Raw genomic sequence first — 25,658 nt, 5'->3', positions numbered from 1 at the left:
GAGGCCTGTAGGACTTCAGCGAGGACATGGGAAAGAAATGTCATGACGCTGTCACTAAGGAGAACACGAGGGGTGGCGTGGCTCAAGATAGCTCGACCTGAGCAACGCCTTCGACACCCTCAACATTTCCCTCTTGCTGGAAAAGGTGAAGGAATCAGAAATTCGTGGATGCCTGCTCGGGTGGCTGGCTGTGATGGATAAGTGCGCGAGTGTCGTGCGTGGTGTTGCATCGAGGACATGACCAGATTGGACGGAGCGGCTACGTAGAAGGGCAGTGATAGGACCTGCGCAGGGATGAAAATAACGATGGGCTTTGGCACGCGAACCAGAGAACAAAAGGAGAATCTCGCGGTTGGCGCAAGAGGCGGGCGCGTGAAGAGCCACGCAGTAGCCACGGTGGCATTCCATCGAGGTGGAGGACGGCGGGAGTTTCTCGGCCAGCAGCACGGTCGGGCGTAGACTCGAGTGCCTGGCGGAGGTCAATAGTCGGAGTGCACGGCTTCGCTTGGCCTCAAGTCTCCAAATCAAGTCTATGGAACGCTCTGGGGAAGCTGCCGTGTCCACCAGCAATACCGTCGGGTGTAGGACCGAGTGTTTCTCTGCCTTGTGGGAGCTATGGGACGGCTTAGCGTGGCCTCATAGCTCGACATCCTTTTAGGAAGACCCAGATGATCCCCGCTGTTAGTGATGCCATCGGGCGTAGCCCCCGAGCGTTTCTTTCTGATGGCCACGGAAGATTGTCGAAGTCAGCATCGCGGTCGGGTGTAGTCCCGAGTGTCTGGCGGATGCCAACGGTCGAAGTGCACTGCTTCGTTTGGCATCAAGTCTCGACGTCAACTCCGTGGAGTTCCCAGGAAGCTGCAACGTCCATTCGCAACACCGTCGGGTGTAGACCCGAGTGTTGCTACGCATTACTGGACCAACGAGTCGGAGCACAAGGTTCTGCTTGACCTCCGGAGCAGCTGTCTATCATTGCTCGACACTACCGCAGCGTCCATTCATGCGCTGCAGTTTACCTCGCCAAGCCACTGCGACAGCGGCGTTCTCGTGCCGATGATCCATCCACGAAGGTGTATCCCGCATCAGCTGTTTGTTTTGCCCGGTGAGACTTTCCACGCTAAGACTAAGCATGTGCGCTTTCTTTTTGTGTTTTGTCCAGGTGTTGTAAAGCGTCGCGTTCCCGTATAGCGTTCATTGTTGTGTGTCTTATGTTCGTGTGTTCCTCTATCATAAATTGAAAAACAGAAAACAGCCTCGCCATTTTCTTAACGTTGCTGTCGTCGACACAACGTGCTCTTTTCTCGGCTTATTAAAAAAAAAAAAACAAATCCCATCCCACTGGTCAACTTCCTGATCGGGCGCAGCCAACGTGTCATATTGTGGCGCCCACTCTAAGAGGATACCTGTGCCCTCAGGAGTGCCTCAGGGTTCTGTCCTTGGGCCGACCCTCTTCCTGATATACGTCAACGACATGCCCCAGGACAACCGCTTCCCGCTTGTGCAGTACGCGGACGACACGCCCATCCTTGCCCCTATGCTTTGTCCCACCACAAATCAGGATTTCCAGGAGAACCTAATGGTGATCGGCTCCTGGATCGTTTCAACCCACTTGAAGCAGTCCCCCGCTAAAAGCAGGGTAATCAAGTTCTCGAGTGCTCGCCTGCCTGCCAAGCCCTCATACTCTATATGCGCGGTATCCCTTGTTAGGAAAGGAGTAGGGCCCCTCGGGTGCGCGGCGTAGGATCCGAGGTCGTTGCGTCCCACCGCTGCCACCACTGTTACGACTGGGGTAGCGTGGTCCATCGCTGTCGTGCTCGGAGTAGTCAGTAATGGCAAGGTGAAGAAGGAAAAGATTTTATGTACACTATTTACATATTTTTGCTGCCAGGCAACATGACTGCCAGCCCGACCACGTCGGCTGGTTCGACTCCGTTCGAGTCGTTCTCCTTCTCCGATCTCCGATCTCTCTCTCGTTCCACGGACCGGCACGGCCTTAAATCGTCTAGCCGTCCATTGTCCTGCCGACTGTCCGCCGGTCGCAGGTGTTGGCCTCCTATCCAAGTTCTCCAAATTGCGGCGCGCTGCCAGGAGTATCAATTGCGACGAGCTGCCAGAAGCCGCACGCAGGTGTTGACGCAGGTGTTGGCTCCTATTCAAGTTCTCTAAATTGCGGCGCGCTGCCAGGAGTATCAATTGCGACGCGCTGCCAGAAGCCGCACGCAGGTGTTGACGGTCTTCTAACCTGTTGAGCGCCCGCCGGTCGCAGGTGTTGACGGCCTTCTAACCTGTTGAGCGTCCGCCGGTCGCAGGTGTTGACCTTTCTCCGAACTGGGATGCGCCGGCATGAGCAACACGCAGGTGTTGACGGTCTTCTAACCTGTTGAGCGCCCGCCGGTCGCAGGTGTTGACGGCCTTCTAAACCTGTTGAGCGTCCGCCGGTCGCAGGTGTTGACCTTCTCCGAACTGGGATGCGCCGGCATGAGCAACACGCAGGTGTTGACGGTCTTCTAACCTGTTGAGCGCCCGCCGGTCGCAGGTGTTGACGGCCTTCTAACCTGTTGAGCGTCCGCCGGTCGCAGGTGTTGACCTTTCTCCGAACTGGGATGCGCCGGCATGAGCAACACGCAGGTGTTGACGGTCTTCTAACCTGTTGAGCGCCCGCCGGTCGCAGGTGTTGACGGCCTTCTAACCTGTTGAGCGTCCGCCGGTCGCAGGTGTTGACCTTTCTCCGAACCGGGATGCGCCGGCATGAGCAACACGCAGGTGTTGACCGAAGTCCAGGTGCTGATTCCTCTCCTGGTTGCCCGAAAGCAGATGCCCAGGCACAACAGCACCCCCGCCGCCAAACAATGCATCAGGAGGACGAGCTGCTCCACGTAGCTCGGCTGAATTGATGCGGCCGGACACCAGGCTCATCCACGGCTCGAGGCGAAGCTCCCAAGATCACCGCTCTCGTGACATTCCACACGAACACTCGACTGGCACGGACTCGATGCTCCTGTGGATAAGACGAACTCGACAGGGCAACCATTGTCAAACTACACCCGACGCTGCAAGTGCCCTCCGCACTCCCTCCAATTGCCAGACATGAATGAAACAAATCCTACTGATAACTAACGTTTCCGCTGTAAATAAAACAAGGAGAAGTGCGTATCACATGGCGACAAGCTCAACCACAGACCTCAATTTCAGGTGTTGTTAAGAAACAACTCCGAGGTAATTCAAGAATTGTAATTGTACTAAAGCTGCTTAGGCATAGAAGGTAAACAACCAAGGAAGCCAACGGAAGCTCAAAGGCTTCGCCAAATTCTCACTAAACGCTCTTAGCGTAAGCGTAACATGCTAAGAACACAACATGGTTCTACTAACTCTGAACTGAAATTGAAAATAAAGCTTACACCCTTCACATAAAACAATGTTGAACTACCCTTCGCCCTAAATGCTCATGCTAACTAGTACAAAACAAAACTCAACCTACAGCTAGCTCCGTTGAAACATTTTTCAACTACAACGCTAGAAGATTAACCTCCAAAATACAGACACTACATAGGTCAAAATTTACTGCCTCTACAGTAAACACAAACAAGTAAAATTCGGTTACGCTCGACCAACGCTACTCTTTCACAATTAGCGGTCGCATAAATCTTAACTCACGGCTAACGTGCCTCATTTTACGCCGTCCGCTCACTCTCGTGCGGGTCACTGCTTCCGCACCAGTTACTCTCAACATTGTGCCACTAAAGCTAGACATGTTCCCGTGAGCACTGTCACGCTGCACCCACATCAGGAACTGAATTCAAAAGCGACATCCGTAATTGCACGTACTAGTGCCACTGCGAGCTTCTACTCCGCGGATGTACGACTAACCTAGCTCTACTCTTGCGGTCACAATTCTTACAAACAACCGAGCGACTCGCTATAACCTTTCCTCATTCGCTCCTACACAGAACGCACGCGAAAATAACAAAAAACAAACAAAAATAAATTTTTGCGTGGCTCTACCAAAACTCGCACAAAGCCTAGCCTTGCCTATCCTTCTCGCAAGCTCTCAGCTTACCGCCTAAGGTTCCGCTATCAACTCGTGGGACACCTTGACTTACTCCCGAACGGCGCACACAAAGCCCTGCGCCGGCCTTTCGTGTAACTGCGCACGTGTCATATGCCAACCGCTTGCGGGCTCCCGCCAAGTGACGGAAACAGCAGGCCTCAAACGCCAACGCTAACTCAGCGCACGCCACCCGAAAACTGCCCAATTTTCCTTGCGTCCACGCATGACACGCAACGCCACAAACTCTTTTCATAGTCAGCTGACGTAACCCTATTCAAGGCGCTCATCTCTTAAAGCCCTCGACTCGCTCTGATGCGTGTCACCAATCTTCCGATAGCTAACTACACAACGCATATCGGCTAACAAACAAAAACCACAGAGCGCTAAAAGAAAACAAAGTTCAATAACAGTTAACTAAGCTATCAACACTCGCGGAAATAACAAGGAATACTAATTACTAACTAAAATCAACAGTCAAAATTCCTTCCAACAAATCCGGAGTCGATATTCCAGGAAAAGCCAACAGCTGTCCTCAACAACTTTTCAGGCGCACTCGCGGTGGTCGCGCCCAGAAGGCTTTTCTCGTCAAGCGGGGTGTACGATACGCATGAAAGTTAATCACCCCCTCGTGGAGCCTCACTACTTTCCCTGTAGCGCACTTTTCTTTGTCGCCTCCTGCCACCTCGCGAAGGTCACCGACCTCGCGGTGTCGCACCTGTTTCAACGTTCCTCGAAAGGAACAACGGGGAGTCCTTTTTCCCACTGACCCCTTCAGCGAATCATGCGTTTCTCTTTTCTTTTTCTTCCGGCGGTTCGGGCGCATGCGGTAGAAACCTGTCCCTGACGGCAATCGCACTTGTCTTGCAATTTCGCGTCGACTTTTGAACTTCTTTCTCAACCGCGTCGCGACCTTTGTCGCATTTCTATCTTTCGGACGCTTTCTCCCTTTCGCACACTTCTTGGTGCAGACTTTGGAGCATTCCGTCCGCCTCCGATGCTCATCAGCATTAACATGCTCCTTAGCTGTCTCGCGCTTACTGTCTTGATGATTGCGCATCAATTCATCCTCTGACCGATTCCGCGAACAATGCGCGGCGCACTTCTTTTCTTTCTGGCCTCTCGGACGCATGCGATACAGACCTGTCAGAGATGATAACGGCACTTTTCTCGCCTTTTCGTTGCGACGTTTGAAGCCTTTCTTCAAACGCATCGCGATCTCTGCCGCGTTTTTGTCCTTCGGACGCTTTCTCCGCTTTGCACTCTTCTTGGTGCCGCCTTTGGAGCCTTTAGTCCGCCTCTGACACTCATCGACATCGTTAAAACCCTCGCCAGCTTCTTCGCGCGCCCTGTCTTGATGATTGCCTAGCAATTCATCCTCTCGCTCAGTCGCTAGACTGGCGGACAGCTCAACTTTCTCTAGACCAATGCCGCTACTTACATCTTTACAAGGCCGCTCGCGTACAAATGAGCTATTCGTAACAGCATTGTCTCCTCCACTCAGTTCCTCTGTTAGCCCTTGTGGCCCTTGGTCTCTCAGAGTGGGATCTCTTTCATTTTCGGCAATCCGAACGGCAGGACTTACGTCTAGGAGCTCTCCTGTGCACTCTGCTCCGCGATTTACTCGAGAACCCTCCGAACTACCCACTCCTTCCTTAGCTGGCGCGCCTTCCTTGCTATCGTCTGTAGTGCTGTAAGGTTTACTTTTGGTGGAACGCTTTTCCACCGACCCTTCACACCCTGACGTGGCCGCGAGCTCTCTTTCCTTGGAACGGGTCAGGGTCTCTGCTATGCCTTCACCTGCACTAGCCTTTTCTTCGGCTGTAAGCGGCACCGCCGCTACATCGCATCGTTTGTGCTCTACATCTACAGATGTCAGGCTTCTTTTCTGCTGTGCCTCATGCTCTAATGCCTGCTTCTTCCTCCTATGTTCTTCCTGCCGGCGCTTACTTTCTATATCCTTATCAACTTCGGTAAGCTGCTGCCAACTGTCTGACGTGGGGGTTAAAACTGACCCTTCCTCACGTTCTAGGCATTCCTCTATCTGGCCTTTCCATTCGGCCGAACCTACACTACCACACTGGCTGAACAACGTATCCTTAACCTCAGTTAGTTCCTGCAGGCCATCTGACACTAAGGCCAACACTGAGTCTTTCCCACGTCCGAGGCACTCTGCGTGCCTGTTGGCCATCTTTCCCCCTCCCCCGTGCGTGCCCTCGTCCGATGCCCTAGCTTTGCGCGTATGACTCAAACGCTGTCTGAATGCTTTTGCTGACAAGCGACAGTTTCGCAACAGCGCCTGTTTGACCTTGTCATACGATACAGCGTCCTTCCTATTGAGTCTAGCTATAACATCGGCGGCCTCGCACGGAAGAAGAGTTAGCAACTCTTGCGGCCAACTTTCGAGGGAGAATCCTGCCTTCTCGCACGTTCGCTCAAAATTAACCAGAAAGAGCGCGATGTCCTGGCCAATTTCGAACGGCTGCAAAAGGTCTTCCATCCTTACCGCCTCCCTCACTATGGGAACCTGTCTTGCGGCGGATATACGAAGTTCCAGCTCCCTTAGGTTCAACTCATGTTCCTGCTCGGCAGCTTTCTCTTTATCCCTTTCCTCCTTTCTAGCTCGAATCTCCTCATGAGCTTCCTGGGCCTCCTCGACAGTCACCCTCTCTGCCTCCATAATCGGGAGGATCTGTCGTTTCCGCTTGGCCGAGCCAACGGAAATGCCCAACTCCTTGCAAATTTCAAGGAGGTCATATACACTGAACTTGTCCATACTGACTCTACACTCTGCCTCGTTTACCCTCTACAAAACAAAGTGGTCAGACCATCCAATTCTTGGCTGACCAAACAAAGTTTTAAGCCAACAACAAAAGTCAAAACCTGCTAACAATGACTTAGGCTAGCTAGGTCTGGCAATAAGAGGTAAACTTCAGGCACTCACCACACCAGGGTAGCTGACGCTGGCCGATCCCACCGAGCTGCCATCCACTGTTACGACTGGGGTAGGGCCCCGCGAGTGCGCGGCGTAGGATCCGTGGTCGTTGCATCCCACCGCTGCCACCACTGTTAGGAATGAGGTTGCGTGGCCCATCGCTATCGTGCTCGGAGTAGTCAGTAATGGCAAGGTGAAGAAGGAAAAGATTTTATGTACACTATTTACATATTTTTGCTGCCAGGCAACATGACTGCCAGCCCGACCACGTCGGCTGGTTCGACTCCGTTCGAGTCGTTCTCCTTCTCCGATCTCCGATCTCTCTCTCGTTCCACGGACCGGCACGGCCTTAAATCGTCTAGCCGTCCATTGTCCTGCCGACTGTCCGCCGGTCGCAGGTGTTGGCCTCCTATCCAAGTTCTCCAAATTGCGGCGCGCTGCCAGGAGTATCAATTGCGACGAGCTGCCAGAAGCCGCACGCAGGTGTTGACGCAGGTGTTGGCTCCTATTCAAGTTCTCTAAATTGCGGCGCGCTGCCAGGAGTATCAATTGCGACGCGCTGCCAGAAGCCGCACGCAGGTGTTGACGGTCTTCTAACCTGTTGAGCGCCCGCCGGTCGCAGGTGTTGACGGCCTTCTAACCTGTTGAGCGTCCGCCGGTCGCAGGTGTTGACCTTTCTCCGAACTGGGATGCGCCGGCATGAGCAACACGCAGGTGTTGACGGTCTTCTAACCTGTTGAGCGCCCGCCGGTCGCAGGTGTTGACGGCCTTCTAACCTGTTGAGCGTCCGCCGGTCGCAGGTGTTGACCTTTCTCCGAACCGGGATGCGCCGGCATGAGCAACACGCAGGTGTTGACCGAAGTCCAGGTGCTGATTCCTCTCCTGGTTGCCCGAAAGCAGATGCCCAGGCACAACACCCTCTTCCCACGGATGATTCACTGAAAATCCTAGGTGTCACGTTCACCAGCACTCTAGACTTCAGCCGTATGTTTTGTGAAAGCTTAAGTGGCCAGCCATCGGGTCGTCGTGAAAGACTTCTAAAACTTGGAGTCGAAGTGAGCAAGGGACGACCGGGACCCATAGGTTACCGAGAGGATGGTAAATTTGCCGAAGTAACGCTCGATCCATCGTGAAGTTTGAAACGCGTGAGATGTCGTCTTAAGCGGCTGCTGGGAGCACGGGACAAGCCAGTGAGCCGATCGATGACTGTACGGCAGTATGTATCTGACGTTGGAGCGAGACGAGGTCTGCGGACTGAAGGAAGTCAGCCGGTGCAGTGAACTTGATCGGACTAATACTGGTCATCTGCTTGGTCGCTTGGCTGAGAGGTGCCGCACAGCAGGAAGGTGCCACGTGGTTATTTTGCGACAGCGGACAGCACGACAAAGCGTCGGCATCTTGGTGTTTCCTATCCGACCTATATGTGACACTCTAGTCATACTCCTGCCATCGGAGCACCCAACGGCCGAGGCTTCCTGACAAATTCTTCAGAGAGGACAACCAACAGAGCGCATGATGGTCCGTCACGATTGTGAAATGGCGGATCATAACTTTTGTAGGGATAAGAATGGAAGCTTCAGCGAGTTGATATGCATTCATCTTGGTTGATGATGGTGATGATGATGTGCTCGTCCTGATGGCGCTCACCCACAAAGGGGGATGGGCCAAGAACCGGGCGGCAGGATGCTTAAGGTAATCACCAATTATACTAAGCAAATCTTTAAATTTAGGTTGAAAAAGCGCACACGAAACGACGACAAAGTATAAGAAAACACAGGACAGGCGCTGACTCGCAAGTAAAGTTTATTAGGAAAATCACGCATATATATAGGTGATGTGCAACATAACAAACAAACAACCAAAAACGCCAAAAGCGAAAAATCCAAACAAGTCTCAGGCAAGAAAAAGCAAAAAAAAAAACGCCAGGCCTGCGGGGAAAGCGCAGTACAGTCACAGCGAAAGCTCGAAGAGCGGCATTTCTAGAGCCCGTTATAAACTCTCTTGTGGCTGCTCATACAACTACACTAGCAATGTACCGACTACGCCACGAATGATAATTTTTGTGAAGTTGGAAGCACCTTCCACGACATTACTCGTCATTCTGCGGAGAAGCGAGGTACCATCTTTAAGGCATTATGTGCAGTTTCTTGATGCGACGGCTGATGACAATGAAGAATTATGAGTGAGCCTTTTGTAATGGGTTGGAAGCTTTAAATGACCCACTAGTTACGTAATTCGCATTGTGTGACGCCCGGTCGTTATTTCATTCTCTCACCACGCTTTTAAACATACGCTAACGTGAGAAAGAGATAGAGAGATGGAATTAACTTTATTCAGACCCTGAGGAAATGGATCCTGGGAGCCTTATGGGCTTCCTTGGCAACCTATAGAAGTGCACTTGCAGGAACCCACTACGCTATAAATCATAATTTTTGTGAAGGAAGGAAGCAGCCACTACGCAATTTTTCGCCATTCTGCGCAGAACCGTAGTACCTGCTAAACACCTGTAAGGCATTATGTGCACTTTGTTGATACTGTGGCTGATGACGATGAAGAATTATGGCAGAGCCCTTTGTAATGGGTTGGAAGCGTCCAACAACTCACTCGCTGCGCAAATCGCATTGTGTGACGCCTGGTTACAGAATTCACATTGTGTGACACTTGGTTGTTATTTTACTCTTCTACCACGCTAAATTACACATGTTAATGTGGTTCCTACCCAACATGAAGACTGTATAGGGTCTTTTTGCAAAGCCGTTTCAAGCACCGGCATGGCTCTGAGGTAGGATGCTGGGCTCCCACGCAGAAGGCCCAGGTTCGAACCTCGTTCAATTGTGGAAATTTTTTCTTATCTCCGTTTTTTTTTCTTATTTCGAGCGATAGTGGTTACGGACACCGGCGGCGGACAACTACCGCGCCAACAACGGCCCTTGTTGTGATCTCATAACAGCTTTCGCTGTAAAAAAAAACGCCAAGCCTGCGCTTTAACCGCAGCACAGTCACAGCGAAAGCTGGAAGAGCGGCGTTTCTAGAGCCCGTTGTAAGCTCTCTTGGGGCTACATGACAAGTACACTAGAAAGGTACCCACTACGCCATAAATCACAATTTTTGTGAAGTTGGGAAGCACCTACTAAGCCATTATTCGTCATTCCGCGGAGAAGCGAGGCACCAGCTACACGTCTGTAAAGCATTATGTGCACTGTGTTGACGCGACGACTGATGACGATGAAGAATTATGGCTCAGCCCTTTGTAATGGGTTGGAAGCTTTAAACGGCCCACCAGTTATGTAATTTGCATTGGGTGACGCCCGGTCGCTATTTCCCTCTCCCGTCATGCTGTAAACATACGTTGACGTGCGAGAGAGACGGGGGGGGGGGCGAAGAACTTTACTGAGACCCCTAGGAAATGGATCATGCGCTTATGGGCTTCCTCGGGAACCAATACAAGTGCACTTGCGAGGAACCCACTAACCTATAAATCATTGTAATTTTACTGAGACCCCGAGGAAATGGATCATGCGCTTATGGGCTTCCTTGTCAACCAATACAAGTGCACTTGCGAGGAACCCACGCTCTAAATCATTGTAATTTTACTGAGACCCCGAGGAAATGGATCATGCGCTTATGGGCTTCCTTGGCAACCAATACAAGTGCACTTGCGAGGAACCCACTACGCTATAAATCATTGTAATTTTTGAGAAGTAGGGCAGCAGGCACTGGGCCATTTTTCGTCATTCTACGGAGAGCCGTGGTACCTGCTAAATGCATGTAAGGCATTATGCGCACTTTGTTGATGCTGTGCCTGATGACGACGAAGAATTATGGCAGAGCCCTTTGTAATGGGTTGGAAGCATTCAACAACCTACTCGTTGCGCAATTCGCATTGTGTGATGCCTGGTTACAGAATTCGCGTTGTGCGACGCTTGGTGCTTATTTTACTCTTCTACCACGCTATATTGCATATGCTAATGTGGTTCCTTCACGACATGAAGCCTGTATAGGACCTTTTTGCAAAGCAGTTTCAAGCACTGGCGTGGCTCAGAGGTTGAATACTGGGCTCCCACGCAGAGGGCCCAGGTTCGATCCTCGTTCCACCCTGGAATTTTTTTCTTATATCGTTTTTTTTCTTATTTCGAGCGATACTGGTTACGGACACCGGCGGCGGCGGCGGCAGCGGCGGCGGCGGCGGCGGCGGCGGACAACTACGGCGCCAAAAACGGCCGGTGAAATGATCTCATAACAGCTTTCGCTGTAAAAGGGTGTAGTGATCGAAGCTGCTGATGTTGCCGTGATGAACTGAAGGTGGCAAATTGGGCTAGTTAGAACATACTCAACAATTTCAGCGCAAAAAAAGGAACACACCTGGTGGGCAGCAGTGTTAGAGGGGAAACGCGACGCGCAGGAACGAATAGTGCTTACACTGCTGCGCACCAGGTGTCACGACAATCGAAGGCGCTTGAAGCTTTGATCGAGATAAACGTAATGTCTGTGACAAACGCTTTCTCGCGAGGAGACATGGGCGGCGTCACGCGTTCGACGAGAGTGAGCCCACTACCCTCCTTCTATTGCACTGTAGCGAAGCAGAAGTTCATGAGAATATGGAAGCTTGAAGAGATGAAAAATTCTTGAAACGCCGGAGGCAACGTCCCGACAAGAGGTCTTGTGTTTTGGAAGGCTGCAACTTATTAATGATTCAGGATAAGGAAAAAGGCACCTAACTTCTGCAGCCCAATAGGGAGCACGCTTCCCACCTTAGCGCGTGCTTCTGTATGCGTCGTGCCCTCTCCCACAACCCAAACATAACTACGGCGCCAAAAACGGCCGGTGAAATGATCTCATAACAGCTTTCGCTGTAAAAAGCGGGTATCAAAGCAGGTATCATACTTTGCAGGTGCTGCAAAGGTACACAAATTCTGCGTCACTCAGCAAAATCGATGGCATGCTAACACACTTATCTCCTTTTCTTCTAATGTGGTATTTTCCGTCTCTGTCTTTTCTTCTATTGTAGGGACCGCACGATGGCGAGACATTCTTGTTGAGTGATGCTCTAATTGTACGTAGCTGGAGAGAGAGTACGGCTCGCGTAAGCCACGACTTGCTCTTGCGAAGCCTGGTCCTGCTGCAGCAGGACAGCGCCGATTCCATGGCCACATGCGTAGCCTGTGGGATCGAAATGGCGAAGAACGGGCCCTGACGTGAAGCATCGCTTGAGAGTCTGAAAAGCGGCTTCACAGTCATCCGTCCAAACAAAGAATGCGCTTGTTGTCAGAAGTTTATGAAAAGAAGCTGCGATAGTAGCGAAATCACGAACAAGCCAGCGGAAGTACGACGCTAAGCCGAGGAAGCTGCGAAGGTCTTGTAGCGTGCTGGGTTTAGGAAAGTGCAACACGGCGGTAACCTTGTCGGGATCAGGTTTATGCCAAGCTTGCTAATGACGTGACCTAACACTTTGATTTTGCGGCTTGCAAATCGACACTTGGTATTTAGCTGGAGACCGTCTTTAGCTGCACACGTTAGTACCTCGTCTGGACGTTCTAGGTGCTGTGAGAAGCTGGACGAAAAAAGCAGCCAGCAAAGAGCTGCATACATTGTCTTTTTTGTCATTGAGGCTAATGAAGTCATTCATGTCGTGACATCTAGTTCGCTATATATTGCGAGATTGTCGTACATGCATACGTGTACAATCTGGTATATGCCACGCTAATGAAACATATATTCTGCTACATATATACGATGCGTGATCTGCTATTTATGTTCGTCACGCACTCCTGTCATGCCATACCAATTTTGGTACATATCCAGTTAACAAAACGGCCGCGAGTGCACCATGAGCGTGGCGTCATGTTCGTCACACAGTCACGTCGCGTAATACCAATTTTGGTGTATATCAAGATAGCGAAACGGCAGCCAGAGCACCATGAGCGTGGCACGTAAGTCGTGCTTTACATGGCATGCGTGTCATGATTTTCATGTTAAGTCCTGTTATTTGCGTTCGTCACATAGTCATGTCGCGCAATACCAATATTGATGTCGATCAATCTAGCGAAACGGCCGCCAGCGCACCATGAGTATGGGGCGTAAGTCATGCTGTGCATGACATGCATGTCATGATCTTCATGTTACCACCTGTTATTTGTGTTCGTCACACAGTCACGTCGCGAGACACCAGTTTTTGTGTATACCAAGCTAGCAAAACAGCCACGAGCGCACCATGAGCGTGGCACGTAAGTCATGCTTTACATGACATGCGTGTCATGATTTTCATGTTAAATCTTGTTATTTGTGTTAGTCACACAGTCATGTCGCGCAATACCAATTTTGATGTCAATCAACCTAGCGAAACGGCCGCCAGTGCAACATGAGCATGGCACGTAAGTCATGCTGTACATGACATGCGTGTGATGATTTTAATGTTAACTCCTGTTATTTGTGTTCGTTACACAGGAACGTCACGCAATTCCAATTTTGCTGTATATCAACTAGCGAAACGGCCGCCAGCGCACCATGAGCGTGGCACGTAAGTCATGCTGTACATGACGTGTGTGTCATGATTTTTAACTCCTGGTATTTGTGTTCGTTACACAGTCACGTCACGCAATACCAATTTTGGTGTATATCAAGCTAGCGAATCGGCCAGAAGCGCACCATGAGCGTGGAATGTAAATCATGCTGTACATGACATGCGTGTCAAGATTTGAACGTTTGAACCTTTCACTTATGTTCGTAATGCACTCTTGTCACGCGATACCAATTTTGGTATATATGAAATTATCGAAACGGCCGCAAGACCACCAAGACAGTGGCATGTAAATCATGTCGTTTGTTCATGACATAGATATCATGATTTTAATGTTATGGCTTATCATTTATGTTCGTCATTAAGCCATGTTACGCCATACCAATTTTGGGAGAGCACAAAGTCGTAGGCGGCTAGATAGATAGATAGATAGATAGATAGATAGATAGATAGATAGATAGATAGATAGATAGATAGATAGATAGATAGATAGATAGATAGATAGATAGATAGATAGATAGATAGATAGATAGATAGATAGATAGATAGATAGATAGATAGATAGATAGATAGATAGATAGATAGATAGATAGATAGATAGATAGATAGATACGCTCAAAGTCACAGAAGTTCGCTAAGAAATGCTTCGCATTTAATATGACGATATTGTCGAGGTAACAAAAACAGGTCTTCCACTTTTAGCCCCGCAGTACCGTATCGATCATTCGCTCAAATGTGGCGGGGGATCGCAGAGCCCAAAAGGCATCACTCTGAATTCGAAGAGTCCATCAGGTGTAGTAAATGCAGTCTCCTCTTTATGAGACTCATGCATCAGGATCTGCCAATAGCCAGATCGCAAGTCGAGGCTTGAAAGCTATTCAGCGCCCTGTAAGGTGTCAAGCGCATCGTCAATCCGAGGCATAGGATAGACATCCTTCCGAGTAATTTTGTTCAGTGCCCTGTCATCGACGCAGAATCGCACTGACCCGTCCTTTTTCTTAACTAGGACAACAGGAGAAGACCAAGGGCTCGCTCAAGGCCTGATAACGCTGCGTGCGGTCATGTCACTGACTTGTTCCACCTTGCGTTTTGAAGACGACACACGGCAAGGGCGACGGCGAACGATACGAGACCCGTCTGTGTCGATGCAATGAGCGGCCGCCGTGGTTTGACCTAAGCCATCTGAAGAAACGTCAAAACAAATTTGGTGTCTCGTTAAAATGGCCAGTGAGGCATGGGTTTGGGTTGGAGTGAGATCTGTACTCAAAGTGGCCTCGCGAGCACTAGATGAATCTTCCGCGGTGCTGTGTCGATAAGGCTGGCAGCAGTGCCCCTCCGGCAGTTGTAGCGGCCCTGATGTCATTTTGTAGGCGGTGAGACTCACATGACCACGTGAGAACCGCAGTAGACAACAGGCCATGGCGATTCCTCGAAAAATGCAGCGCTGATCAGGAATAACCACTGCGTTGCCGTCTGTAGTATCTCTTGACCTAATTGTGAGAAGACGTTCTTGGGCTGGAGGCAGGACGAAATCAGCAGCTGCGACAAAGTGGGGCGACGAGAAATCGTAAGCACTAGAATGCTCGGTGTCCGTAATGTGAATGAGGGGTGGACCGCACGAAATGACAGCAACAGGGGCGTAGCCAAGGGGGGGGGGGGGGGTTGGGGGGTTCAACCCCCCCCCCCCCCGAAATTTTTCAGTTTTGCTTGCGTATATATACACGCACACATACAAACGCACGCACGAACATACATAAAGTATGGTTGAATCCTCCCGAAAAAAATTTCTGGCTACGCCCCTGGACAGTAGACGCAGCTGACACGAACTCCCAGCCTAATATAATCTGGTGAGCACACGAAGAAAGCACAGGAAGCTGTACGTGATGGCGAATTCCGTCGATGAGAACACGAGCAGTACCAATAGGGTAAATCGGATTGTCATTAGCGCCACATAACACCGGACCGACATACGGAGACGAAGCGAAAATTAGCGGTTAATGACCGATATGGCGACTCAGTGTCTACAGGGCGTCCACCGAAATACCTTCCACAGAAACAGTCGGTAAATTTGCAGGGCGAGCAGGGGGAATTATGACGTTTAGACGACGAGCAGTTTTCCCTCCAAAAACTGCAGATACTAGATTTCCGAGCGGTTCTCGAGAGGGTTCGGGGCAGAACGTAAGGGCGACGGTGAACGACGGTGGGTGAGCGGGAAGGACGACGCACGCCGTGGGGAAGTGGAGGTGACGGCGAGCGTCGTGACGAGGATATGTAGGGTCCTGGAACTAAGGGATCAGATCGCGGAGTACAGTCTCTCGCATACGAAGAATAACCTCGTCGTTCATCTTGCTGGCGCCTGCGGCAAAAACGGGATATATGTCCTCCTATGCCAAAGTAGAAACAGACAAGGCGCGCAGGGCGCCAGGTAGAGTAGTTCGGTTGTGCTGGCGCCTTTGCTGCCATCGCTCCAAACGGTCGTATACGACGTCCGCAGGCACAGGTGGAGTTGGTACAGGAGGCCGTGATGCAACTCCTGCGTACGAAGGCGCATGGAATAGCCCCAGATGGGACACGTGCGACGCTCGTCATCGACGCCAATTCGTCCTTGATAATGTCGCGTAGGACGTGCGCACGCCTATGGGGGCTTGTCAGTGGCGTAGCCGGGGGGGGGGGGCACACTGGGCCTTCCCCCCCCCCCCGAAATTTTTTTTTGCCATGGCACAGAGAGCACAAAATGACACTCGATCACATCTGCCTGCCCGGCCCCCATTCCAGATCAAAGTGGTGCCCCTCCCCCGCCCCCGAAAAAAATTTCTGCCTACGCCTCTGGCGCTTGCGTTTGATGATGGTCACGCCTCCGCAGTCTTGGCCAGTCCAGGCCAGCCACATTCAGGCCGATCCCCTGCCGCAACACGCTCGCCACGCACCACACACGCGCTTCGTCTTCTCTTAGCAAGGTGCGTATTTGGGCTAATTTGAACAGCTTGTAGAGAAGCATTGGAACGCTGTAATGGGCCGTCCTCTCGAGCGCCTTCTAGTGGGTCGCCCTCTTCGCCTCTTCTCGGAGAGCACGCCCCTCGTGCTTTTGCTCGTGAGAGTCTGCGAGTCTGCGCTCTGTCGTGACTTTCGTCGTTGTGCATCGTCGCCGTAAATCCCGCCGTCAATAAACGCCTTTACGAAGTGGTGGAGAGTGCTGTACCATCCCCACAACTTCGGTCTCCATTCGATGCCCCTGGAGCTTCGATCCCTTACCGTGCCATCTACCATGCCGCAAGACGCCGCTCAGCAAACGCCACCTCCTGCCCCGACCGCTTGTCCCGTTGTCCCCCGTATCCGCGACCCTCCTGTCTTCACCGGCGCGGATGGCACCGACGTGGAGGACTGGCTCGCGATTTACGAACGGGTGAGTGTCCCCAATAAATGGGATGAAGCAGGCAAGCTAAGCAGCTTGGTTCTCTACCTCGCGGGTGAGGCAGGCATGTGGTACAACAACCATGCATCCGATTTCCTGACGTGGTCCGCTTTCAAGACCGCCATCGTCGACGTGTTTGGCCGCCCTGCCGTTCGTAAGCTGCAGGCCGAACAGCGTTTGCGAGAACGAGCTCAGCAGGCCGGCGAAACCTTCACCAGCTACATTGAAGACATCCTCGATTTGTGCAAGAAAGCCGACGCCACCATGTCGGAATCTGACAGGATGAGGCACATTATGAAAGGCATCGACGACGATGCCTTCACGATGATGCTCGCCAAAAACCCCAGCACAGTGACCGAGGTCATAACGCTCTGCCAGAGCTACGAGCAGCTGCGCCGGCAGCGGTCGATGACCCGTCGATCTCCATCCCGCGACGCCGAGCTGGCTGGCTTGTCGACCATATCCGACCACTCCGCCTTGCTCGCAGAGGTGAAGTCATTCGTGCGCGAGGAAATCGCGCGCCAGTTCTCTCTGCTGAACTTTGCTCAACCTCAGTACGTTCAACAGCCGTCAACCACTCTTCTCCCTCCCCTCCGTCGAACGATTGAGCAGGAAATCGCGGAGGTCATGCCCGAGTACCTCCAGCACCATCCGGCTCCTGCATCATTGAGTTAAGCCCAAGTTGTCGCAAGGACTTCCCCAGCAATACCTACGGCAACCCCACACAGTTACGCCGAAGCCGCCGCTAGACATCAGTCCTTCGAAGCGGCTGTGCCGGCTACCTACGCCGACTTCATGTAGAGGCCACGACCGCAGCCCACGATGCAGTCATATCAGTCGCCACCCCATCAATCACGTCCTGCGCCATGGACGCGTGCCCTGCTCCAGCAAACCGATGGCGCACACCTGACAACCGCCCCATATGCTTCGCATGCGGTTGCGCCGCGGCCACGTGGCGCGTTATTGCAATCGCGTCCAGCCGCCTCAAGTCGCGTCGCGCGCCACCAGCCAGTCAAACCTCACATTTTACGTCCCACCTACGCCTCTGTCACCGACGTCACGCCAAGCTCCATATACTCGGCGCTCTCCGTCTCCACGACGTCGCTCACTGTCGCCAATGCGCCCACGTCCGGTCGCACGCGACCAGGAAAACTAGTCGTCGCAGTCCACGAGGCAAGGGCTGCGACGCTATCGAACTGCGAAAGCCCTCAGCGAAGCCCATCGAACGTCATAGACGTGTTTGTCGACGGTGTTCCTGCATCTGCCCTTGTCATCTGCTGCATCTGCTGAGGAGTGTCGCGAGCTTGCCAAGACCTTTACTACGCATGACCAAGAGCGGCAGAAGAGCATTCGCGGTGACACCAACACTTCATCACCCACGTTCCTACCTGGAGCGCTCGTATGGCTCTCGGTCCCTACCACTGTAACTGGCCTCTCTTCCAAACTACTGCCCAAATACGAAGGCCCCTACCGTGTCGTCGAACGCACGTCCCAGGTCAACTACCTGATTGAACCCATTGAACCATATTCGGACATGCGTCGTCGAGGGCGCGACATTGTCAACGTGGAGCGCCTCAAACCCTACCATGACCCGCTCATAGTGACCAGCTGTCAGGCCGCCAGGCGGCTCCCTTTTTCGTACCGTGGGTAATTGTAGGGAAGCATTGGAACGCTTTAATGGATGGATGGATGGATCATCCCCTTTATAACAGGGCGGTGACATGTGTGCCACTAGGCTCGACAAAAAAAAAAAAACCTTTACTCTTTGTAAGGCCGCTCTATGGCTGCGAGCCGTTAAGGAGAGAGGGCAGAGGCCCTTTAGCTAGCACGCCGATGGTGGCTGCGGTTTTCGCGCCAAGGAATGAACCGCGAGTTCGCGGAAGGCCGAGAGGGGTCTGCGCCGTCTCCCGCTGTGTTCGGGAGCGTTCAGGACGGACGAGCCGTCTGCGGTGGCGCCATGCGGGCAAGTGCGTGCTGCCTCCCGTATGGACGTGACATCTGGCCCAGAGCCGCGGCGGCCTGGTTTTCGAGCTCCAGGAATTCCGGTCAAAACACGGACTGGGTCCGAGGCGCTGGCCGCGCTGTTTGAAGGCATCTGCCGGCCACGGGGACACACTGCAGAATACCCCCTGTGGTGTCATGTTCGCGCCGAGTCGCAGGCGACGGTCTGCTTGCTGGCCGAGGAGTGGAATGTGTAAGCGATAAATTCTGCGCACGTGGTGTTGGCTCCTGACACCGTGAATGAACACGCGTGGAAGAGAAAGGAGGAAAGCAGTGTTTCTCGGAATATCTGGGCTTTCCGTTTAGGCCCTGCCCGGTGGGCGGGGGGCCAAGAAATACTTACGCTCTGGTTGGCCTCCGTGGTCAAGGGATGGACAAAGAGCGGCCACCGCCCATTTTCTTTGTTCTTGGCAGGAGATATCGAGCTGCACGAGTACGGCAGGACAGTCTGGGCTGTAATCAGCGTTGCTGATAGATCGGTGAGGCTCCGTACTATGTACGTAAGGCTAGCCTGGGCTGAAATCATGTGTTGATAGATCAGTGAGGCTAGCGGCGAACGCAACGTAAGACAGTCTGGGCTCTAACTTCTTCAATAAGTAGAAGAGTGAGACTGTGTGTTATTCCTGTTTAATCTCTTGTATATTTCTAGCTCAGTTGTATCCATTGTTTTACGTTCACATAAACTACTAAATTCATCTAACCACCACTGCTGCCTACGTGTGAATGCATCATCGCTGCCGATCATCAACGAAGATCTCCGTGATCGACGACGACGAAGGACCATCGAAACTTTACTGGCGCAGCCCGACAGGATCGGCAAGCCACACGAAGAGCAACTGCAAGGTGTCCATCGAGCCAGAGACGCCGACTGCAAGGAGGTGCCAGCGAGTCCCATCGCCATCGAAAGTCGTCGGGAGCCGAACCACAGCGGAGGCCCCCAGCAGAAACGGGTGAGCGGGATTCCTTACGCTTTGTCTAAGTTGGCATGGCTGTTGCTCTGTGAGGCTAGAGATGATCACGCGCAGAATGGCAAGCGCTGTGGGGTCTAGTGTGGGCGAGGATGGTGCATCTGAGCAGAGAGAAGATCAGAGACAGCAGGAGCTACCGAGCTTCAGAGAGACTGAGTCTGAGCAGTCGGTCACCGGAGGTGGTAGTGGGGCGCTAGGCGCTCTACAAGATCCGGATAGGTCAGATCCAGAGGGAATGGCAGTACGATGCCTGCAGCTCGAGCTCGAAAAAGTACGCCTACAGCTTGAATGTGAACGCGTAGCCCTACGCAGAGCAGAGATTGAGCAATCGAGTAGGTCGCCTTCGATGTCGGGAACGAACGACCGCCGCCATACCGGCATTGACGGAGTAGCACAATGCGCTAAGATGCTGAAGGCATACAGGTTGCCGTGCGACGCGGATGTCCCGATGTGGTTCGATGAGGTGGAAAAACTGTTTTCATCCTTCCAGGTACCGGAAGAGAACCGAGTACACTTGATAATGCCTGCGCTGTCTGAGCGAGTCCGCTATATGCTGTGTAGCTTGAGTGAAGAGGAGTGTGTGGATTATGAGATCGTGAAACGTGCGGTACTAAATGAACTTAAGCTCACCCCAGCTGAGTACTTAGACAGGTTTCAAAAGGTGACGAAGAAAAGAGAGGAAACATGGGCTCAGTTCGCTTCTCGGGCCAGAACGTACTTCGCGTATTACCTGCAATCTCGTAATGCGGATACTAAGGAAGCGGTTGCTGAGCTAATGGTCGCTGACCGAATGAAGGCGAGTTTGGGCCCGGAAGGTCTAGAGTATGTTCTTTTGCGGGAGGGCGAAAAGTGGTTCAAACCTGTAGAGGTTGCTAAAGTTCTCGAGACTTTTGAACAGGCGAAAGGAAAGGGTCGAGCAACTAAGACGGTTGGAGTGCCAACTGCTCCGCCGTTAGCCAGGCAGACCGGCATAGAAAAGGCCAATGTAAGGTGCTACATTTGTCGCGGTCAGGGTCACGTGGCTAGGGATTGTCCTCAGGCCTCAAGTAAGGAGCAGCAGGCGAAGTTGACCACTGTGCCTAAACAGAGAGTCCACAATGTCGCCATTGTTGGTAAGTTACCGCCACCCGAGCAGGAAAGGGTGCTGAGTGCGAGGGTGGAAGTATTCGAGCGAAGTGCTGGCTCGGGCCGGTCGAAACTGGAACTTATCCCGATCACGTGCGGTGGCATAACTACTGAAGCTGTGCTGGACACAGGCAGTGAAATAACGGTGATACGCGAAGGGATACTTCCGCAAAGGGTAAAGGATTCATCGGGCGCAGTAAGGCTCCAGTCGGCGTTTGGAAAAACCATCCAAGCAACTTTGGCTACATTGCCAATAGCTTTAAACTACCCGGGAGGGGTGGGACAACCACAGAAGGTTGATCTGGTGTGTGCTATTACTGACCAGCTCGCGGATGGAGCTAACTGTCTGCTGTCAAAAGAGGATTGGGAGTTACTGCATGCACAGGAAGACAATGGGAGTGAACGGGAAAGTGTTACGCATGTCGTCAGTGCAGTGGGACTTCGATCAAGTGAAATGAAAGACAGCAATACAGCAGTTTTAAACTGTGGCCGCGGTGAAACGGTTGATGAGGTTCAAGAATCGGGAGAAAGTGGTCCCGCTTTTGCCGATCAGGTCACTAATCAGCGAGAGCAATTTAGAGCTGAGCAGCTTTCAGATGATAGTCTTCGAAGGTCATGGGAGGATGCAAGAAAAAAGAAAGCTGGCATGTTTGTGGCAGACGGGCTCTTATACCATCAGGACGCTTTAGCGGGAGTCAAGGTCAGACAGTTAGTCCTGCCGGTTGAAAGGCGCAGCGAGGTGTTGGAGCTGGCGCATGAGTCCTTATGGGGTGGACACTTGGGGTCGAAAAAGACCAGGCAACGCATAAAGTATAGTTTCTTTTGGCCAGGAATGGAAAGGGATATTGTTGAGCATTGTAAGACATGCCATCAGTGCCAGACGCGGTCTGATAGAAGGCAAAGTGACAAGATACCCATTACGCCACTCACGCGGCCGGAACACCCATTCCAGGTGGTTAATGTAGATGTCATCGGCCCTATCGATGTGCCGTCGGCGAGAGGCCACAGATATGCCCTGTGCCTCGTTGATCTTTGCACTAGATGGCCTGAGGTGGTGCCACTCCGATCGTTGACTGCAAAGGCCACATGCGAGGCATTACTGGAAATTTTTAGTCGCACCGGTGTTCCGGAAATGGTCTGTTCTGATCAGGGCACAAACTTTAAGTCACAAATGACACAGCTGATGTTGGAAAAATTGGGCTGTTCACCAAGGTTTTCCACCCCTGAACACCCCGAGAGCAATGGCGTGGTGGAAAGATGGAACAGGGTTCTCAAAAATATGCTGTATCATGTAATAGAACGTGACCAAAAGAATTGGGACAAGCTTGTCCCATTTGTGCTGTGGGCGTACCGCGAAGTGCCACATGACACCACAGGGGTGTCGCCATTCAGGCTGTTGTATGGCAGAAACCCGACCGGGCCTCTATCAATTTTGCAACAGACCTGGACGGGTGAAGTAATTGTGCCGGCAACTCTAAGAGAGAAACCATCGAAGTATTTGCAACAACTGCGTGAGCAACTAGATCTTGCCGCGAGCGTAGCGGAGTTGACAAGCACTGCACACCAGGGCAGATATGCTGAAGTGTACAATAGGAGGGCGCGAAGTAAAGAATTTAATGTTGGAGACCAAGTGCTGCTATTTGATACAGCTAGGGCAACAAAGATGGCGGCCAGGTGGTTGGGGCCGTTCACGATAACAGGTAAAGAGCGGGAACACTCTTATCGCCTACAAATGAATGACGGAAAGTCCTCGGTGGTACATGCAAATCGGCTCAGGCCCTACTATGCTAGAGTAAGCCACGTTGGGGTGGTCTTCGAGGAGGACGAAGAGTTTGGTGACGTGGAGTACGCGCCACAGGCGCTGCCTACTGCAGATAGAGAGAGTGTGATACCCCCCGAAAAGCTGGATCACTTGCGTCCTGACGCGCGGAAGGAGATTGAGAGGGTATTTCAGAAACATCGCTGTGTTTTTGATGGAAAGCCTGGGATGGCTCAGGTAGGTCGGCATCGTATTGAGTTGGAGGAGAGTTGTAAGCCCAAAAGGACATTCCCTTACCGAGTTCCAGAGCTGTTAAAGAAAGAGGTTAGTCGGCAGGTTGAAGAACTTCTTGATCTGGGGCTCATATACCCAGTGGAAAGTGAATTCGCACACCCGGTTGTGTGTGTGGGTAAGAAAGACGGGTCAATGCGCATGTGCATTGATTATAGGACGTTGAATGCTGTCACGCACGTGGATGCCTTTCCAATGACTAATCCGCGAGAGCTAATTTTCAGAGTGGGGCGCGCAAATTTCATAACTTTAGTTGACCTCAGGAGAGGGTACTGGCAGGTGCCAATGGATCCCCAAAGTGAACATCTCACGGCGTTCGTGACACACGATGGGCAGTACGCGTGGAGGGTAATGCCCTTCGGTTTGAAGAACTCAGCAGCTACCTTTCAGCGGATGGTTAATGCATTGCTGTCAGCACAACAGGCTTATGCATCAGCGTACCTTGATGATATAGCAATTTTTTCAGACACATGGGAGGAACACCTTCGCCATGTGGACACCGTGCTTAGGATTCTTGGTGATGCCGGTCTGAGGGCAAGCTCTGAAAAATGCCAGGTAGCGCAGACACATATCCGTTATCTAGGACATGTGGTTGGCTCGGGAACTCACGGCCCAGACCCAGAAAAGATAGCTGCTATCAAAGGCCTTGTACCGCCGCGCACAAAGAAGGAAGTGAGAAGCCTCTTGGGGCTTTGTGGGTATTACCGCGAGTATGTGTCGAACTACGCGGACGTCGCGGGCCCGCTCACAGCGTTAACTAGGCGGGGGGTGCCAAATGAAATCCCATGGGGAGAAGATGCCCAGGAGGCGTTCGATAGCTTAAAGACGTCGTTGTGCCAGGCTGTCGCCATGAACACTCCTGACCCTCATCAGCCATATTGGCTCTTCACGGATGCGTCGGCCACGGCAGCCGGAGCCTGTTTGGCTCAAATGTCGGCAGACGGGAAAGAAAAGCCGATAGCGTTCGCTAGCCATCGATTTAACCCGACACAGGGGCGCTGGTCAACGATAGAAAGGGAGGCGTTTGCGATAATATGGGCGCTCAAGAAATTTGACTATTGGCTCTTTGGAGCAGTGGTGAATGTGGTCTCTGATCATAACCCTCTGTCCTACCTGACCACCAGCACTCCGCAGGGAGCAAAGCTAGCTAGGTGGGCACTCTCATTGCAGCGATACAATGTCACGGTGCGCCATCGGAAAGGCGCGCATAATGCCAATGCGGATGCACTGTCAAGGCTTCAGAATGGCTCATGGGAGCCAGCTCAATAACGAGCCATGCTAGCTTGGACGGGCGTGAATGTTCCCGTTCACCTCAAGTGTGGTGTGTGCTGAACTATAAAACTGCACGGTACTCTTCGTGGTGCATTGGACTCTTTGTAGATATATGTAGCTGTATCTAGAGCGCTTGTGCCACGTGCATACTAGATTTCTTTTTTGTTTCTTTGCGAGCGTTGTGCTTTATAGTGAAATGAAATATGTCGTGTTACCTTGCCTGTATAGCCCATTTTACATGTATGCTTTATTGAGTGGATCATTCTCAGCGTTATTCCGCACGAAAGGGCTGCTTTTCATGGATCTGTAAATAATTTTTCATGGAGCCCGGACGTAATGCTTCCGCGGCCTTTGTTTAATTTGTAGTATAGCTGAGCACGTTTAGAGCCCAGTATACTCTTTAGGAGGGGCGTGTAAGGCCGCTCTATGGCTGCGAGCCGTTAAGGAGAGAGGGCAGAGGCCCTTTAGCTAGCACGCCGATGGTGGCTGCGGTTTTCGCGCCAAGGAATGAACCGCGAGTTCGCGGAAGGCCGAGAGGGGTCTGCGCCGTCTCCCGCTGTGTTCGGGAGCGTTCAGGACGGACGAGCCGTCTGCGGTGGCGCCATGCGGGCAAGTGCGTGCTGCCTCCCGTTTGGACGTGACATCTGGCCCAGAGCCGCGGCGGCCTGGTTTTCGAGCTCCAGGAATTCCGGTCAAAACACGGACTGGGTCCGAGGCGCTGGCCGCGCTGTTTGAAGGCATCTGCCGGCCACGGGGACACACTGCAGAATACCCCCTGTGGTGTCATGTTCGCGCCGAGTCGCAGGCGACGGTCTGCTTGCTGGCCGAGGAGTGGAATGTGTAAGCGATAAATTCTGCGCACGTGGTGTTGGCTCCTGACACCGTGAATGAACACGCGTGGAAGAGAAAGGAGGAAAGCAGTGTTTCTCGGAATATCTGGGCTTTCCGTTTAGGCCCTGCCCGGTGGGCGGGGGGCCAAGAAATACTTACGCTCTGGTTGGCCTCCGTGGTCAAGGGATGGACAAAGAGCGGCCACCGCCCATTTTCTTTGTTCTTGGCAGGAGATATCGAGCTGCACGAGTACGGCAGGACAGTCTGGGCTGTAATCAGCGTTGCTGATAGATCGGTGAGGCTCCGTACTATGTACGTAAGGCTAGCCTGGGCTGAAATCATGTGTTGATAGATCAGTGAGGCTAGCGGCGAACGCAACGTAAGACAGTCTGGGCTCTAACTTCTTCAATAAGTAGAAGAGTGAGACTGTGTGTTATTCCTGTTTAATCTCTTGTATATTTCTAGCTCAGTTGTATCCATTATTTTACGTTCACATAAACTA

The 25,658-nt window shown here is 52.1% G+C and overlaps 1 protein-coding gene across 1 annotated transcript; it reads left to right on the top strand.

The window, feature by feature from the left end:
• The first annotated feature begins 1,471 nt into the window (after positions 1-1,471).
• LOC125758363 (uncharacterized) lies at positions 1,472-25,169 on the top strand. The gene is made up of 4 exons (XM_049415443.1): positions 1,472-1,693; positions 19,714-19,860; positions 19,988-21,401; positions 24,979-25,169. The coding sequence occupies exons 1-4, from the start codon at positions 1,472-1,474 to the stop codon at positions 25,167-25,169; spliced, it is 1,974 nt and encodes a 657-aa protein (XP_049271400.1).
• Positions 25,170-25,658: the final 489 nt, after the last annotated feature.

This window comes from Rhipicephalus sanguineus, chromosome 4 (genome assembly GCF_013339695.2).
Source record: "Rhipicephalus sanguineus isolate Rsan-2018 chromosome 4, BIME_Rsan_1.4, whole genome shotgun sequence".
NCBI lineage: Eukaryota > Metazoa > Arthropoda > Arachnida > Ixodida > Ixodidae > Rhipicephalus > Rhipicephalus sanguineus.
The sequence above is the reverse complement of the archived record's forward strand: the minus strand, read 5'-3'. Positions and strand labels throughout refer to the sequence as shown.